Source organism: Telopea speciosissima, chromosome 5, assembly GCF_018873765.1.
Source record: "Telopea speciosissima isolate NSW1024214 ecotype Mountain lineage chromosome 5, Tspe_v1, whole genome shotgun sequence".
NCBI classification, from domain to species: domain Eukaryota; kingdom Viridiplantae; phylum Streptophyta; class Magnoliopsida; order Proteales; family Proteaceae; genus Telopea; species Telopea speciosissima.
Window position 1 is genome coordinate 15,952,440 of NC_057920.1, and position 19,471 is coordinate 15,971,910.

The 19,471-nt window shown below is 40.4% G+C and overlaps 2 protein-coding genes across 2 annotated transcripts; both read left to right on the forward strand.

The window, feature by feature from the left end:
* The first annotated feature begins 4,336 nt into the window (after positions 1-4,336).
* On the forward strand, positions 4,337-18,825 carry LOC122660804 (pentatricopeptide repeat-containing protein At2g13600-like). The gene is made up of 2 exons (XM_043856039.1): positions 4,337-6,640; positions 18,533-18,825. Exon 1 carries the CDS (start codon positions 4,654-4,656, stop codon positions 6,436-6,438), a length of 1,785 nt encoding a protein of 594 aa, XP_043711974.1. The 5' UTR covers positions 4,337-4,653; the 3' UTR covers positions 6,439-6,640; positions 18,533-18,825.
* LOC122662820 (uncharacterized mitochondrial protein AtMg00810-like) lies at positions 16,451-16,888 on the forward strand. Its single transcript, XM_043858532.1, has one exon. It carries the CDS (start codon positions 16,451-16,453, stop codon positions 16,886-16,888), a length of 438 nt encoding a protein of 145 aa, XP_043714467.1.
* Positions 18,826-19,471: the final 646 nt, after the last annotated feature.

The following is a 19,471-nucleotide window of genomic DNA, read 5'->3' on the forward strand; positions in this document are numbered from 1 at the left end:
GTGTTAATCCAGACCATTCTTCAGATATCCAATGGGCAAAATTGTCATCGTTTTCCCATGTGGCACGTCAACACATTTTTTTCTTGGTGAATTATTAGTCTCAAAGGTCTGTTATTTTTTTCAAATATCACAAGATCTCTAATCTGCCACGTGGATAGATGGTATGTCCATTTTAACCGTTGGATAGAGAGGACATGGTCTAGATTAGCCTATGTGTCAAATTTTAGAGCCTAATTCAATCAAATACCTTGTTGTATTGGCACACATCCTGCTTAAGTCCATGCATTTGTATCGGTACTCTAGACATTATTGTGCATTCTCCCAACTCTGAATGGGAATAGATGATTTATATTAGAAAAATGGATAAATGAATGGCTCATATTTATCTTGTGATTTTTGGAAACATCACCTTCCATTGTTAATGGATAACTATCCTTCTTGTTTTTTTTTTGGGTTTTCCCTTGTCTTTTGGGGGAGGTGGTGGTTACTACTCACTAGTAGTGGATTTTCAAGTTATAGCGTATTGTTGGATTTCATTTTTAGGTAATCCATTGCAGCAGTACAAATCCAATTAGTTTGTCTGCTTTAGTGAGCTATCTTCAGTGGTTCTAGACATCTCACAATGATATTGTTTGTTATTCTGTTATTTTTGGGATTTTATCTTTGACATTATCTTGCAAGGGAAAAAAGTTTTGTCACGCCTGTAGTTGGAATCATTTCCATCACAATTGCCTCTTGCCTCAGAGGGAATAGAATGGGATAAGAGAGGCAAGAGGCAATTCCTTTACCAGAATACTTCTTCCAATTTTGATTCTGACCTCTCTAAATGGTGGGCCTTGTCTGTAGGAATCCCAGTTAAAGCTATCCTATGATCCTATCAAACTAACTGATTGAGCCACTGTGTGCTCTATGTGGCTCTGATACAAAGTCGATCTGGCACCTCTTCTTCTCCTATGAATGGTCTAAACGAATTTGGGTTGCTGGTCCTTTGGGACTGCGAGTGGAAAACTATTCTTGGAATTGAGGTTCAATCTCATCCCACTGGCCGCCTTCTTTCCCAAAGTCATTACATATCAGAAATCCTCAACCGAGCAGGCATGTCAGATTGCAATAACAAAACCCATGTCTTCGACCATGAAATTATCTGCTCAAGGGGGTGCTCCCATGTCAGATGCCACACTCTACCGCTCCATTGTCGGGGCCCTACAATATGTGACTCTGACCCGCCTAGATGTTGCCTATATGGTGAACCACACCTGCCAGTATATGCATGCACCCATGGAAGACCATTGGTCAGTTGTCAAGCGCATCATGCACTATCTCAAAGGCACCCAACATTATGGCCTACTACTACATAAATCTTCTGATCTCAGCCTTCAAGCTTTCAGTGATGTTGATTGGGCTGGTAACAGTGATGACAAAAAGTCCATTGGCTGGCAATGCTCACACTCTTCACATTTTGCACGTGTGATATAAAGATCTCTCTCAATATTTCACATGTGATATGGAATCCCCAATCAAATATTGGGTTTCCTTTCTTGTAAAGATCATGTTCCATTGTATTTCCTATCTCATCTAGCTAGGATCCTAATTTGTGTAACTATCTTTGATCGTCTATAAATACAAAATACAAGAGATCCTCCATTGGAGGAGCAAGGATTCAAAGCCATATTACAATATCAACCATTAATTCCCTAACCATCCTCTGCAAAACCTTAGTTTTGACAAGACCACCATCGCCTGCGCCTGCTTCTGGTATCCTCAAACTGATCACTAACTCCTCCTCAACCATCTTAGCATTCAAGAACTAGTCAACCATCATTGGCCATGCGAGGATGGGAACTTACGTGCATATACTTTCCAACACCGAATTCCAACCGTAGTGGCTCAAGAATCCGCCGGCTTTCTCATGCATGAGAATTTCCATCTGGTCTACGGACTCCCTCACTATCAACCCTCAAGTTGTTGGTAGGGGAGAACGATGGTGTGTGCAGGTGTTCAACGGTAACAAGCAAATGAGGTTTCAAACCTATGGAATGGGTTATATGGAGAGATACAGGGCTATAATAGGGTTAAAATGGTCTTTTCCATTTTCCCAACATTTTAAGTTAACATCATTACTCAAACTAGGTGCGATTGTTATTTTTTTGTTTCAAAAGGTGACCTACTCACAAGGCATTACAAGGGAGGTACAAGTAATTTACTCAAAAATATATGAATTAGTGTGAAACAATAAAGATAGATAAAATGTACGAAAAATTACTTGTACACCCCTTAAACTATTGTCCGTTTTCTTAATACATCAATCTTTTACAATTACTTGACACCCCTTAAAACCTGACGGTATTAGTTTGCTGTGAATGGTTGAATGAAAAAAATCCATTTTACCCCTATCACCATTTCAATTGAAACTTGTGAAGTGAAAATTACACACTTGCCCTTTCAATGTTTTAACCTTGGAAAACCTTAAAAAAAAGCCAAATCGAGGAAGTTGCAGTGAATGGAGAAGAAGCTTGGCAGTGCTCCATCGCCGGCTATAGGAGATAAGGAAAAGGATCCAATTGAACAAAACTTTTCAATTCAAAAGGACTTAAAATCCAAGAGATTCAGATGCTAAGACAACCACAACTATTGTAGGAAAAGTAGAGGTTTTACTGGGTAGAGATTGATTTTCGCCCAGAAATGTAAGGAAGACCTCATTCAAGTAGAAGGTAAGGAATGGCACTAAGATGGACGGATAATAGTACCTCATAAATCCCAAAAATCCCGCTCTATTAGGGCCAGAGCTTCATGGGTTTTGGACTTTTTTTTTGGTGAAAGGGTTTTAGACTTTAATAAACTAGAAATTGGGATCTTCAGCATTCTTCTTGGCTTATTTATTTTCCTTAAAGTGAGAGGGAATTATGGATTCAAATAATCCCGAAGTCAAGATTTTCAGAAAGTTGTTCAACTCGTCTGCTGGTCCTCTTTTTAGCTCTGTTACATTTCTGTGTTCTTACGACAATGAGCTCTGGTTTTGATTCCCTGGTTACCCCCTTTAGTGGAGAGAATCTGAAATTAGTAGTACGCTGGAAAGAGTCTTATTTAATTTCTGTTTCAATTTCTAAGCCCTCCCTGTGATTCTCATCCATAGCCATTTTTCCAATATTTCCTCTGATCTCCACGGTCATGCTTTCTAGACTCACCAATTAAATAAAAACCTCCAATTTTTCCTATTGAACAGAGAAGCAGATAGTATCTCAATATTAGTCACCTCTGCTAGTTTTTGTGTTGTAGGAAGAAGAAGAGAGACCATCCTTTTTTTTATTGCCCATAAGGTTGTGCTCGCCTTCAAGGAGGCCGGGGAGGAATGTGAAGTTGGAGGCTAACTGGATAGAGAGCTCTTTTAAGGAAGATTTAATTGGTTGCATTGTCAAGTAAACCTTTTATTGTACTATTGACCATATTAGGAACGAGAGGAATTTTCGAATATTTTGCAATAAGACTAACACCAAACCAACCATTGTCAGTTGCATTCCCTTGGATGTAGAGGAACAATGTCGGGCTATTATTCCCAAGGGGCCAAAAACCCCTTAGAATCAATTTCTTGTGGACAATTGGGGTATTGAACCCATATGGTCTTCTAGATACACTTGTGCGGTTGTTGTTTGCTTCTAATCCTCCATAGGAATTTCCCTTGGGACTTTTGGATTGGGGTTATCTTTCCCTCTTTGGTTCTTTTTTGTTTGGTTTTGTCTTGGACATGTCTCGGATTGTGGGGTAGTTGTATTGTAATTGTATTGTTTTTTTTTCCTTCTTTTTCTATAAATTTCATATTATCTATCAAAAAAAAAAAGAAAAAAAGAAAGAAAATGAAGATAAGGGTAAAGTGGTCACTTCACTAGTCTTGAAGAGTAATTCGGACATTTGGGATTTTTCTAACCCATGATGTAATGGATCTTTATCTCTTACGGTTCCCTACTTAGTACGGTGCCTACAATTCCTCTCATAGGGAGGCACGACCACCTTATTCCTTGCCCCAACACACTACTTGGATGGGATCCACCCCCTCTTATTAGAGGCACTAGGGAATCATACCGGATAGAAAACCATAGGAGATATTTTTCCATGACATCATCACTAAGGTGACCGACTACAGATGAGACCTACTTGAAAGACATGGTAAAATGCAGAGGGTGTTCTAAATAAGGTTTTGAAAAAATGGTGTATTAAGAAAATGGGCAATGCTCTAAGAGGTGCACAAGTAAGTTTCCCTGAAATCTGACTAGGGGACTTTCGTGGATCTTTGGTCTTACATTCTTCTTCGTATTCACCTGGTCTCCCGCCAAGAACCAATAAGATTCCCCTGGGGCTTTCTGGTCTCTCATCAAACGTGCTACTGGTATGAGCAACTATGCATCGTCGACCTTGGTGGATGCTGCTTGGCACTTAAATATTTCAATTTCAAGGAGGGAAGATCCCTCACAAGGATTTAATCGGTCGCCTTGTTGGTTCGTCCATTTCCAGATTAGATGCTGCGAATGAAGTATGCCATCCATTGTTCCATACAGAGAACAAAAATGGCATATTGGAATCGTGGACGTGATCAGTGACCATGCACGCTGAACTCGGCCGCCGTGATTTCTGCAACACGTTTTGTTTTTGGTTGCTTAAATGCTTATTTATCGTACACGATTCCCATTGTCATCCTTATCCTACGGATCCTGCCGTGGTTTCTCTTCAGCTGTGCCTACACGTGCGTGTATGTTGTCGGATGGAATTCCTCAAATAGGTGCGTCTCCATCGTTTGATTTTTTGCCTGAAAGAAATTCTGGGTTCGACATCCAGTCGTTAGTATGCAGTTCTACTAAGCATAGGCATGGCCAGGAAGCGTGTTACTCTGTCGTAAGAGAGCTCGCTAGACTTGGCCGTGTCCATGAGACATTGAGGTTGTTTTGCCGCTTGAATAGCTTCGGACTGAAACTCACAAAATTCACCCTATGCAGTGTTCTTAGTTCTTGTGCAAAATCTCTAGATTGGGATTTGGGTTTACAAGTTCATGCCCGAATAATTCAAATAGGATTCGAAGATAATCTCTTTCTAAATAGTGCTCTTGTTGATATGTATGCCAAGTGTGGGACAATTGTTGATGCAAGAAAGATTTTTGATGGCATGAGAAGTAAAGATCAAGTAGCCTGGACCTCGATCTTATCCGGACTCTCACAAAATGGGGATGGAAGGGAGGCTTTAGTGTTGTTCAAAGATATGTTGTGGACAGATGTTAGACCCAACTGCTTCACTTTCGCGAGTATAATTAGTGCCTGCACTGGCTTAGAAAAGGATCTCCTGCTAGTTATGTTGCTCCATGCTCATGTTATCAAATTTGGGGTCGAGGGAAATAGCTTTGTGACCAGCTCTCTTATTGATTGTTATTCCAAGTGTGGCAGGATCACTCAAGCTGTATCATTGTTTTATGCAACTAGGGAAAGAGATGTTATTATTTTTAACTCCATGATTACTGGATACTCGGACAACTTACTAGGGGAAGAGGCATTAAGGCTTTTTGTGGAAATGCTAAATGACAGATTAGGTGCAACCAATTACACCTTTGTTAGTGTTTTAAATGCTTGTGGGAGTCTTACAGTTCTTCAACAGGGAAGGCAAATGCATTCTCTGGTAATGAAGATTGGTTCAGACCAAAACGTGTTTGTGTCCAGCTCTTTGTTAGATATGTATTCTAAGTGTGGCAGCATTAATGATGCCCGTCATATCTTTGATGAGACAATTGACAGGAATAACATCTTGTGGACCACAATGATCACAGGATATGCTCAAAGTGGAAGAGGAGCTGATGCATTGGAGCTGTTTGAATGCTTGCTGGTGGAAAAAGGTGTGAAACCTGATCACATGTGCTTTACTGCTGTATTGAGTGCTTGTAACCATGCGGGTTTCCTTGATAGAGGGATAGAATACTTTAACAAAATGAAAGATTATGGATTGGTTTCTGAGCTAGACCAATACGCATGCATGGTTGACCTCTATGGGAGGAATGGGCTTTTAAGAGAGGCAAAAGAGTTGATAAGGGAAATGCCTTTTGAGCCTAATGCTGTAATATGGAGCTCCTTATTGAGTTCTTGTAGACTTTATGGTGATGTACAGCTAGGTAGGGAAGCTGCAAATGAGCTTCTGAGGATGGATCCATATGATGCAGCTACCTATGTTGCACTGGGAAATATTTATGCAGAAGCAGGTATGTGGGGTGAAGCATATGAAGTTAGGAAAATGATGATTCGAAAGGGGGTGCAGAAAACTGTTGGTTGGAGTTGGGTGGAGGTAGATAAAAGAGTACATGCGTTCAGAGTGGGAGATACATCCCACCCCCAATCACAGGAAATCTATATGGAACTGGATAAGCTGACCTTAGAAATGAAGGATGCTGGCTATATGCCTATATTTTGATATATTTTTCAATTAAAAATTGTAAGCAGTAAGTAAACTAATATGCATTAAGTATGAAGTGATGCCTTCTGAGTACCAAGAAGCATGAAGACTTGTTGCTTGTGGCTCTACTGTGATAGCTGGAACTCAGTAAAACATGAGTTGTGAAGTTCTATTTCAGAACTTTATTGCTGAACTTTAATTCCTTACAACTTCAAACTATGTATTTCTTTCTAAAGAAATTTTACTCTAATTTCCAGATTCATCTTAGATCAATTTTGTATCCGGTACTCTTTTTGTATATAAAGAGGTGTACATTGAATAAAGATCATCTTTTCCTCATTTTTTATGGTTGACCTAGACTGAACGATTATAAGAATCCTGTTAAGATAGAGTATTTTGTTTAAAATAAAAATACAAAATATGCTTATTGAAGGTTGGGGGCTGAAAACCTAAATCAGTGATATATGTATTCTCCTGAAGTGAATTTAGCAAAAGGACATTACTGATCTTCTAGTATTTACTTACATCCTGTTGTAATATTGGTACAAGGGTATAATTGTCTAGTGGGGTTTAGCTTGTGTTGTCCTATGGGTATGACTGTAACGTGTAGATCATCTTATTCATTATAAATAAAGAGGGCTTGTGTCTCATAGACATAAGTTCAATTTTCCAAATATTCCACGATTTCCATCATGGTATCAAAGCTAGGAGAATCGACTTTGGGATTTGTGCCTCCATACCCATGAAACCCCAAAGCTACAGCTGCCATCCTCCTCTTGCGTCTCTCTCTCTCTCTTGCCTCTAGCTTCACCGCCACCACCCACCGCCGCCCCTCTCCTCTCTCTCTCGGTTTCGCCCAACCACCGCCGACCTACCTTCCGTCTCTCTCTCTCTCTCTCTCGGTTTTTTCACCGCCTCTTCTTCTCAGCTTCTCTTACCGCCAAACACCACCGTCTTCCGCCGCCGGAGCCCCCCTCTTCTCTCTACCTTTTTTTATTTTTGGTCCCTTTCTCCCTTGGTGGTGATTTTTTTCTCCCACCAAAGGATCTTTCTAACCCATGAACTGAGATCTTCCTCCTTTTTTTTGAAGATTTTCAGGTGGTAGTGTTTGGCTACCGTTTCCCACATTTTCTTGAGATCAACAACCATGTTGGATGAGTCAACTGCATCTACTAGACATGAAGGAGTAATCCAGCAGCGTGAACGTGACTTTCTTTCATTCCTTATGAACTCCGTCAAACTTGATGGGAGTAACTACTTGATGTGTTCGAGATATTGCTCTCTTTCCGTGGGTCCCCATGGTCTCTCTGGCCATCTTACTGGGTCCTCTGTGAAGCCTACTACTGCTAGTCCTACTCAAATTAAATGAGAGACCGATGAATGCCTGGTGTAAACAGAACACAATGAATGGAATGCTTGAATGATCAATTCGATCAAGCAAGCCCTTTTATTTATAAGAAAATAGGTTACAAAATATAGGACAGAATTGTCCCTATTCTAGAGTCGGCAGTACATAAAAATAAATCCCAAAAAGACCAGAATACCCCCACGGTATTCTGGTGTACATTATTCAACACTCCCCCTCAAGTTGGAGCATAAATGTCAAACATGCCCAACTTGACTAAAGCAGGATGAAACAACTTTCTAGGCAATCCCTTAGTGAAAATATCAGCTAGCTGATCAGCAAACTTCACAAAGGGAATACAAATCAGTCCTTCCAATTTTTCCTTGATAAAATGCCTATCCACCTCAACATGCTTGGTACGATCATGCTGTACTGGATTATGTGTAATGCTGATTGCAGCCTTGTTGTCACAATACAGCATCATAGGGAGACGAACAGGAACACCGAGGTCTTGTTATAAACCCTTTAGCCATAGTAACTAACAAATACCTTGTGCCATAGCACGAAACTCTGCTTCAACACTAGAATGAGCTAACACATTCTGCTTCTTGCTACGCCAAGTGACAAGATTGCTACCTACAAAAGTACAATACCTAGAGATAGACTTGCGGTCAGGAGAACCAGCCCAATCAGCATTAGTATAGGCCTCTATCCGTAGGTGATCACGAGGAGACAGGAGAATGCCTTTCCCTGGAGCTGGCTTCAAGTAGTGAAGAATACGAAGAACAACCTCCATATGGAAAGAAAGAGTAGGGATAATGCATGAACTGACTCACAGTGCTCATTGCTATAGCAATGTCTGGATGTGTGTGTGAGAGATAAATCAACTTCCCTACCAACCTTTGGTACCGGCCTTTATCAACAATTCACCCTCCTTTTCTTTAAGACGGACATTAGCATCCATAGGAGTATCTGAAGGGTGACATCCTAACAAACCAGTTTCTGTCAACAAATCTAGGATATACTTCCTTTGGGAGAGAAAGATGCCCTTAGAAGACCTAGCAACTTCAATTTCAAGGAAGTACCTTAATTTTCCCAGATCCTTAAAATCTCAAACTCCTGTCCAAGAAAATTCTTCAAACGACTGATCTCATCACCATTATTTCCGGTTACCACAATATCATCAGCGTCAACTATAAGAACAATGATTTTTTCACCAACTCTTTTTATAAAAAGAGTGTGATCAGCATTACTCTGTTTATAGCCTACAGAAATCATAGCTTTGTGAAACCTGCCAAACCATGCTCGAGGTGACTGCTTCAACCCATGAAGTGCATGCTTCAATCTACACACTTTGCCTTGGGTTTTGTCACATGAGAACCCTGATGGAATATCCATATATACCTCCTCATCAAGTTCTCCATTGAGAAAAGCATTATTCACATCTAGCTGTTGTAAATCCCATCCAAGATTGACTGCACAAGAGAACAAAACTCGGATAGTGTTCAGCTTTGCAATAGGTGCAAAGGTCTCCTGATAATCAATCCCATATGTCTGAGTGAACTCTTTTGGCACGAGTCGTGCCTTATATCTATCCACAGTGCCATCCACCTTCTGTTTCACCACAAACACCCATTTACATCCAATTGGTCTTTTCCCTAGTGGAAGAACCACAAGCTCCCATGTGTCATTGTTCTTTAAGGCTTTCATTTCTTCATTCGTTGCTGCCTTCTACTTTCCATCTGATAAAGCTTCCTGCCAATTCCGAGCAATATGTACAGAAGAAAGAAAAGAAGCAAATGCATGAAAAGATGGAGAAAAGAGAGTCATAGGAAACAACATGGGATATAAGGTGTTGAGTACAAGCCCTAACACCTTTACGAACAGCAATAGGTAGCTAAAGAGAAGAAGTCTTACCAGGTGGAGAAGTAGGTTCTGGATCCGACTTTGGCAACTGGGTGGGTATTGGCGCTGTAGTGGATTGAAGCTGCTTATGTCTGGTACAACTCTTTATATAGACCTTCAAATTAGAATCATCAATCCTCCTCTGAAATTCACTATGGTTTTCTGGATTGGAGTGAGCTCCCCCTGAATAGGAATTTCATTATTATCATTATTTGTAGTCTCCCCCTGTATATGAACCTCTTCCCCTGAAGTAGAGGGAGGAACAAGAGTAGGAGGAGCAGGAACAAACTCATTATGCACATACTGAAGAGGGGGTTCTATAGTCAGCATATCTTCACTAAAACTCTCCCCCTGAAGAGGTGGGGACGAATAATATGAAAGATTCTCATGAAAAACAACATCCATACTCACCATAATACGTCTGGTAGGAGGATAATAACACTTGTACCCCTTTTGGGTGGTAGAGTTACCTTAGAACATGCAACGGAGGCCACGAGGTTCAAGTTTACCAGGGGATCTAGTGTCCCTAGCATAACAAACACAGTCAAACACCCTAGGGTAACGACAAAGGAAGAGGAGCCATGTAACAGTTCAGCTGGGGACTTGGATTCAAGGACCCAAGTAGGCATCCTATTAATCAAATAGGACGCAGTGAGGACAGTGTCCCCCCAATAATAAGAGGGAACATTTCGAGCAAACATTAGGGCTCTAGCCAACTCCAAGAGATGGCGATTTTTAATCTCAGTCACACCATTTTGGGTTGGAGTATCAACACAACTGGTCTGATGTATAATCCCATGGCATCAAGGTATTTTTGAACCTGACCTTCCATATATTTTGTCCCATTGTTACTCCTCAAAATTTTGAGAGTGACATTAAACTGGGTTTGAATCATCTTATGAAAGTGTTGAAAACATGAAAAAACATCATTTTTGTGTGCATCAAGGAGACCCAAGTGGTTCTAGAGTAACAGTCTATAAAGGAGACAAACCAACGATGACCGGAAAGAGAAACTTTGCAATTAGGACCCCACACATCAGTATGAACCAAATGAAAAGAGGAAGAACATCTTTTAGAAATAGGATAAGTTGAACGTGTCTGTTTGGCCAAGACACAAGCCTCACAAAAAAAATCTTATTACATTTTTTAACTAATGCTGGAAATAAATGGGATAACGTTCCTAAGAGAGGGGTGTCCTAATCTAAAATGCCATTGGTGCAGTTCAGAGGGGAATGAGGAAGTCTGACACAATTGAGAAGGTAATGTTCTTGGAGGAAGATGACCATCATCAAACAGGTACAATCCACCATGCACTTTACCACATCCAATTGTTTTCCCCGTTTCCAGTTCCTGAAAAACACAATGAGTGGGAAAAAAAGTTACTTTGCAATTCAGATCTTTAGTAAGACTACTAATGGGAATAAGATTAGTAGTAAAATTGGGAATATGTAAAATGGAAAACAATGTAATGGAAGGTGAGCAACTAATGGATCCCTTTCCAGAATCAGAGGAGAGGGAGCCATCAACCACCTTGACTCTATCCTTGCCAGAAGTGGGAGAATACTTGTCAAAGAGGCTGGAAGCACGTGTCATGTGATTAGTGGCACTGGAGTCTATAATCCATGGAGTGGAGACAACCGATGCACAATGACCAGCAAATGAAATACCTGAACGGGTAAAGTGGGAACCTGAGGGAGTGGAAGAAGTGGCAAGAAGAGATGTAGTAGATGCAGCAGAAGCCTGTAACATACGCCTGAAAGCTTGTAATTGTTCCTGGGAGAGATCATTTTCGGTAGTGGGGGCTGTAGCTACACTTTCAGTGTGATTAGCCTTGTTTTTAGTTTTACCACGACCACGTTTGGCTTCAAAATCAGCAGGCTTCCCATGAAGTTTCCAACAAGTAGCCTTAGTGTGATAGGGTTTGTTGCAATGTTCACACTTCATAGGTTTCTTGGAGGAAGTATTAGCAGGAGAGCCATCATTTATGAGCGTAGGGCTAGAGCCAGCTTGAAGAGCAGACCGATCTACAGTGGAAGTATGCAGCATAGCAGCTCGACGAGTCTCCTCAATATGTACCAAAGCATAGGACTGCTCCAGTGAAGGGAAATGAGATCGACTGAGAACTTGCACACAAAGGATCATACTCAATAGTCAGACCTGCCAAAAAATCATATACCTGAATTTTGACAACATGCTTTCTATAGGCAGCAATGTCAGTGGGATTTGTAGGCTGAAAATCAGAATGGTGATCCAACTGTTGCCATAAACTCTTGAGGAAAGCATAGTATTGGGATTTAGAGAGTTCCTTTTGAGTGGTGTCATGAACCTTCTTCTTGATTTCATACACCTGAGCATCATTCCGAACCTGTCCATAAGTCTCCTTTGCAGCAGCCCAAATCTGATGTGCAATGTCTAATAATAAATAACCACTGGAGAGGTTTGATTGCATGGAATGCAGCAACAAAGACATCACCATAGCATCATTCGAAATCCATCTGTCTTGAAGAGGACCAAGGTCAGATGGTTTTGTAGAAATGCCAATGAGGTGTCCTGTAAAGCTGCGACCAACAACAGTCAGATAGGTAGATCTGGACCACATCAAATAATTTGCCCCATTGAGTTTAATAGCAGCAGCGAAAGGGAGATATTCATTCCTTGGCTGTCCTTCAATGGCGGACGTAGCAGTAGTAATATCAGAACCAGACATACTGACACAATCAAATCAGCAGTGAATTGATGCAGCCAGCCAAGAACCAAAACCAGAAAAAATTTGATAGGGACAGAAATCGATCCTTGAAGGAGAATTCTGAAAAAACTTGAAAATTCTTTAATAGGATGTGTCACCACCATTGTCGAGCATTCCTTGAACTTGAGTAAAACAGCCCTAAAAAAATCAGCAAGGGCAGAAGCTTGAACCCCAAAATCGATGAGAGTCAAGGTTTTTCAATACCCTGAAATTGGGATCGATAGAGGGGATATGTCTTCAATAGGTGGTGTAAACCTGTGATAGGTGTTGTCTAAGACTACTAGAATGAATCTCCAACAAGGAAAGATCAACCTTCAACACATAAAGAGGCTCGATCTTCAAGAACAGGAGAAATCCAAAAATCGCAGAGAAGAGAGGCAGCAACTATCGATTGCAAACCTTGTTTAGAACATTAGCTGAAGAGGTAGAATAAAGGGCAACAACTAGATCATGCGATCACCTCATTAGTGCTGCCCTAATGTGGGGAAGAGAACCAAGGGAAAAAAAGGGAGAGAAAGAGGAGATCGAGAAGAAGAGGGAAGGAGAAAAAAAGAAGAGATGATGGGGGGGGGGGGGAGTTCTGAAAAACGAGATCAGAGAATTGGCTCTGATGCCATGTAAACAGAACACAATGAATGGAATGCTTGAATGATCAATTCGATCAAGCAAGCCCTTTATTTATAAGAAAATAGATTACAAAACATAAGACAGAATTGTCCCTACTCTAGCCGACTCTGCTAAGAGAGTCGGTAGTACATAAAACTAAGTCCCAAAAAGACCAGAATACTCCCACAGTATTCTGGTGTACATTATTCAACACCTGGTTACGTCTTATCTTCTCACCTCAATTGATCCTGCTATTGCCCAGGGATATCTCCTTATTGACTCTGCTGCAACCATCTGGAAGGTTGCCAAGGAAACATATTCCCAAGTTAGCAATGATGCACAATGCTATGAACTTCGGAGAAAAATTCACAATATGCAACAGAAGGATCTCTCTCTCTCTCTCTCTGTGAATATTATTCTACAATGCGAGGACTATGGAAGACTTTGGACTTCTATGGGAGATTTATTGCAACCTGTGAAACTGATACTGGTGCCTTTCGCAAGTGGGAAGATAAACTCCAGGTCTATGATTTTTTGTTCGTTTGAATATGAAGTTTGATGAAATCAGGGCACATGTTCTCAATCGGGATCCATTCCCTACCCTTGAGCAGGCCTATGCTCTTGACTTCGGAGGAGAGTCGTCGTACTACTATAATTCAATCTGTGCTTATGGAGAAATATGCCCTTTACACCGGTCGTAGTACTCCTTCCCATGGGACCTCTTCCAAGGGACATCTTGCCCGTGGGACTAATAGTTCTTCTTCTCAGAAGGTTCCTGTGAAGCATGATTATTGTGGGAAGGAGCATTACACCAAAGATAGATGTTAGAAGCTTCATGGACGTCCTCCTCCCTCTCGTGGTCGTGGCCAGGGTTGTTGAATGGTACTGCTGCCCATCACACTACTGTTGATGATACCTCCACTGATGTACCTCTCTCTTCAGATGAGCTTCACCACCTACGTCGTTTGATGTCCAGGCTTGAAACTTCTTTAGTCCCATCTGCCAATGCCAGTGTTGCTTGTGCTACTATTTTACCTCAGTCACTTGACTCATCCCCTTCTCTCTCAGGTATTTATTTCGGTGGCCACTGTGCCTCAGTCGTTTCCATTCCCTAGATCATCGACTCGGGGGGTCACTGATTATATGACTGGATCACATTCCCATTTTTTTTTCAATATTCCCAGTTGTCAGATAACAGTAGAGTGTGTGTTGCCGATGGATCCCTCTCCTCTGTTTTAGGAAAAGGGTCCATTAAATGTTCCTCTACTTTATCTCTTTCCTCAGTGTTGCATGTACCTAATTTTTCTATTAATCTTTTGTCTATTAGTAGTCTCACAAGGGATTTAAAGTGCAAAGTAACATTTTTACCGTCCCACTGTATTTTTTAGGACCTGAAAACGGTAGTACGATTGGCAGTGGTAGGATGGATGATGGTCTATACTTGCTTGAGAGCTCTTCTTCACCCTTATCTACTGTTGCTTCTCTCCCTTGGTCATCTACACTTGCGTTATCTGAACTCCACAAATAGCATCGTCGGTTGGGTCATCCCTCTCTAGGGACATTATCTAAGTTTTTTCCTGATTTATTTAAACAGTGTAATCCAAATGGTTTTATTTGTGATGCTTGTACTTTGGCAAAGAAGACTATACATACCTATCCTATTTTTTATAATAGAAGTTTAATTCCTTTTGCTGTGGTTCATTCTGATGTGGGGCCCTTGCCCGATGTATGTCTATCTCTAGTTTTTGATGGTTTGTTACTTTCATTGACTGCTTTAGTCGCACCTCTTGGATTTATTTGCTTCACCAAAAGAGCATATCTTTCACTGCAAACCCAATTTGATGCCAAGATTAAGATTCTTCACACGGATTATGGAAAGGAATATATGGTTGGTGCCTTTCAGTCTTATATTTGTGCGATAATACACCAGACCAGTTGTGTTGACACACCTGCTCAGAATGGGGTTGCAAAACGTAAGATTTTCCATCTCTTGGAAGTGGCTCGCTCCCTTATGTTTACCATGTCCATTCCTCCATGTTTTTGAGGTGATGCAGTTCTCTTGGCCTCGTATCTCATTAATCGGATGCCCTCTCGTATGTTAGATGGCCGCTGCCCTCTGGATCTTCTCATGGGTTCATCTAGTTTTACTATCCCTCCAAAAGTATTTGGTTGTGTAGCTTTCGCGAGGAATCACCACGTGCATGGCAAGTTTGATCCCAAGGGCTTCGATGCATCTTTCTAGGTTACTCTGTCACACAAAAGGGTTACGAATGTTATCACCCTCCTTCGCACAAGATGTTTATTACAATGGATGTGGTCTTTCAATAAGCGGTTCCTTTTTACTCCTGTCCTACACCTCTTCAGAGGGAGAATACTAATCCAAGGGAAGAGGTGCCTTTCATGATTGCTCTTATGGAGCTGCCCATAATGGAAGAAGATGTAGAAATTGAAGATAGTGTAACAGGGCAGGAGCAGCAGCCCATGGTTCAGGAGGAACAGCCTCCATTTCAGACCACGGTTCAGGGGGGCAGGAACATATAGTTTAGGGGGAGCAGGAACACACGGTTCAGGAGGAGCAACCTCTACTTCAGCCCACGGGTTAGGCGGAGCAACCTCCACAGCCCACGGTTCAGGAGGAGCAGCCTCCACTTCCTTCTCCTCTGAAGGTTTTTGTACACTCTCGGAAAAAGAAAAACAAAGGGCAAGCTCCCAGGACCACCACCATCTCTCATGGTCAATCGGCGTTACCGAATTAAAGTCCTACATGTGTTCCCAATTTGTCTAGTAAGTCTCTTCCTTCTAGTGATCCAACTCTAAACATACCAATAGCTACTCGAAAACAAAAAAGAACCTATACCCAACATCCCATCTCCAATGTAGTATCATATGATTCTCTTTCTCCTTCCTTCCATGCTTTTGTTTCTTTGTTACCTATTTCCATCCCTAATACCTGGTGGGAAGCACTGGCTAATTCACATGGAAAGAGGCAATAAATGAAGAGATGAGGGCTCTTGGGAAGAATAACACGTGGGAATTGGTGCAGCTTCCTTCAGGAAAGAGAGCTGTAGGATGTAAATGGGTGTTCCTAATAAAGCACAAAGCTAATGGAACTGGACAGATACAAAGCAAGGCTGGTTGCTAGAGGATTCACACAGACCTACGGGTTTGACTATCAGGAAACTTTTGCACCGGTTGCCAAGATTAATACAGTTAGAGTGATCCTATCATGTGTAGTGAATCAAGGATGGGACCTCCAACAACTAGATGCCAAGAATGCCTTGTTGCATGGAGAGCTTGAGGAAGTATACATGGAGATCCCACCAGGTTTTGCTTCCTAGGAGACTCATGGGAAGGTTTGTAAACTCAACCGTGCCTTGTATGGTTTGAAATAGTCTCCCAAGGCCTGGTTTGGTCAGTTCCATAACGCGATGGTATCCATTGGTTACAAGCAAAGCAATGCCGATCACACTTTGTTCATCAAGAGGACATCTGGCCATATTACTATTTTGATTGTTTATGTAGATGACATTGTCATCACTGGGAGTAGCATGGAGGGGATTTCTTTCTTGAAAAAATTCATGGCACAAGAGTTTGAGATTAAAGACCTGGGAAAATTGAGATATTTTCTGGGCATAGAGGTAGCTTATTCAGCTCAAGGTATTTACCTCTCACAAAGGAAATACACCATTGATCTCTTGACAGATACAGGAATGCTAGGGTGTAAGCCAGCTGACAACCCTGTGGAGCCTAATTCTCCTCTTCGCTATAAGGATGGAGAACCTGTAGACAAGGGTAGCTATCAGAGGCTAGTTGGGAAACTGATCTATTTATTTCATACTCGCCCGGATATTGCCTTTGTTTGTTAGCATGGTTTGTCAATACATGCATGATCCACATTCATCTCACTTGGATGCTGTATACCGCATCTTGCGATATCTAAAGGCTGCTCCTGGAAAAGTTGTTCTCGTCTCATCTCATAACCACATTCGCATTGAGTCATACACAGATGCTGATTGGGCTAACTGCCTTGATGATGGTAGATCTACCTCTAGCTACTGTACATATTTTGGTGGTAACTTGGTCACCTGGAGAAGCAAGAAGCAAGCTGTGGTGGCTCGTTCCAGTGCAGAAGCAGAATTTCAGGTCATGGCCAATGGTATTTATGAGTTGCTTTGGCTTAGGGGGTTACTTTAGGACCTCAGAGTCCCAGTTGAGGTGCCCATGCGCCTATACTTTGACAACAAATCAGCAATCAGCATTGCCCATAACCCCGTCTAGCATGATAGAACCAAACATGTGGAGATTGATTGCCACTTTATCAAGGAGAAGTTAGAACAAGGTCTTATTTGTATTCCATTTGTCCCATCGGCTGATCAGTTAGCTGATGTATTTACTAAGGGTTTATCTATTAAGAGTGTTGTTTCTGTTATTAGCAAGTTGGGCATGGTTGAGATCTATGCACCAACTTGAGGGGGAGTGTTGTAATATGGGTACAAGCGTATAATTCCAATGGGGTTTAGCTTGTGTTGCCCTAGGGGTATGATTGTAACTAGTACATCATTTTATTCATCATAAATAATAGGGGCTTGTGTCTCATAGGCATAAGTTCAATTCCCCAAATATTCCATCACATCCTTTTTCCCAGCATGCTGAAATATGCAAAGCCGACTTTAGGATCTCAATTCCTTTATGTTAAATAAGAGACCATTTCCATTAGTGAAAGAAAATAACCCTATGATTCATTATTCTCAGTTGTAAATGGGACAGGAGCTTTGTTGAACCTTCCTCATGCAGTAAAATTAGCCAATAACATCCTGTTGTATTTAAATTCTTGGTGCCTTTTTCAGAAGTATGGTCAAGCCACCTAGGATTTAGTGGTTAATATCCTCTCTACTGTTGTCGTGAATATGCAATATGACGCTAACCCTGTGTGTTAATTCTTGAAACTTCTGTATCACCTTCATTTGATGGAAGGCATTGTTGGCACCTGGGTAATTATATTGCTCTCTAAACCCAACTGACCAAAGAAACTGTTTGGTCTGTTTTGTGTTAAAGTCATCTTAACTGGGACACTAAACTCCCATGGAACACTGAGCTGGTCCTCTGAACTGTATGACTGTCAGTTTGAGTAACAATTTGGTATATTTACGATGTCGTTTGATAGTGTTGGTTGACCCCTGGTCAAATTGGTAGACCTGAGCTCCTCATCCGGCTGATCTCTGAGTATTATAAATAAATTTTTTGTAGACAATGTTAATGAACTTAATAATTTCCAAACTAGAAATTAGTCACCATTTAAATCAATAGTTCTATCTTGGAGCTAGTGGATAACACTAGTGAAATACGAATCTCCTGTTTTTAGTTACCATTTATGTGCATTTTTATCTCTTTTAGACAATGGATACAATTTCTTTTCATACGATAGATTTTTTATTTTTTTTAACAAATTAGTGTATATACATACTTTTCTCCAATATACAAGAGTTCTGTAATTTCTTTTTATTTTTCAGTGTTTCAGATATGCAGGGAAGATGATGATGTGATCTTTTGGTTCGTTTTATCTGGTGGTCTAACAATCAAGGGAATCCTTCAATTTTAAAAGAAGTAAGAATATTTCTTTTCCTTTACTCTAATGGTCAATATGCTCTAATTATTGCATCCAAAAAAAGTTTATTATAAAACTATTTGATGGTGACTGGTGCTTAATGAATTAAATTTTAGTATATTAACCCAAATAAATCATATATATGGATGGTTTTCCTTGTTTATTGAATTTAGAATATCTTTTTTGAGTTTTTATTTATTTATTTATCAGAACATACTTTTCATGTGTGTGTCTAGAATTAGCCATTGAAGTAACATATTCATCCGGTTCTAAGAAAGCTTTTCTTACCGTGAATACACTTATGTTATGTGCTTATCTAAATACTTTACTTATCTAAATTTTTTTTTGCAGTCAGTATTTCTTGTTAATCTGTATGGGTACTGAAAGCACTTTTCTATTCTTTTTAGTAAGTATAAGAATGACACTGAGTTTAAAATGTGTTCTCCTTCAAGCTCTTCTCAAATTTAGTTTTATTTTACCCTAGAAATTTCTTCATATTAGAAAAATATTTATCATCACCGCCTTCCACCTACTTCAATGCCATCTCTATCCTCTTTTTGGTGATCTCTACATTATCTCTTATAATGGTCCTTATAGTAGCATGATTCTGTTCACACCATGTCAAATCATTATGATATATTCAAATTCATCAATAGTGTTGCATAGTGCATGATATAAAAATATCTAAATTCTTTAGTATTATATATCTGATTTAGAAGAACAAAACTTCATTTATGTTGTGATTCTGATTTTCTATGTGATCCTCTCAAGTTTTGCTTTGGATATAAAAATTGAACTTCTCTAACTTGCAGAGAACATTTAAAAGCCATTCAAGATAACCCCT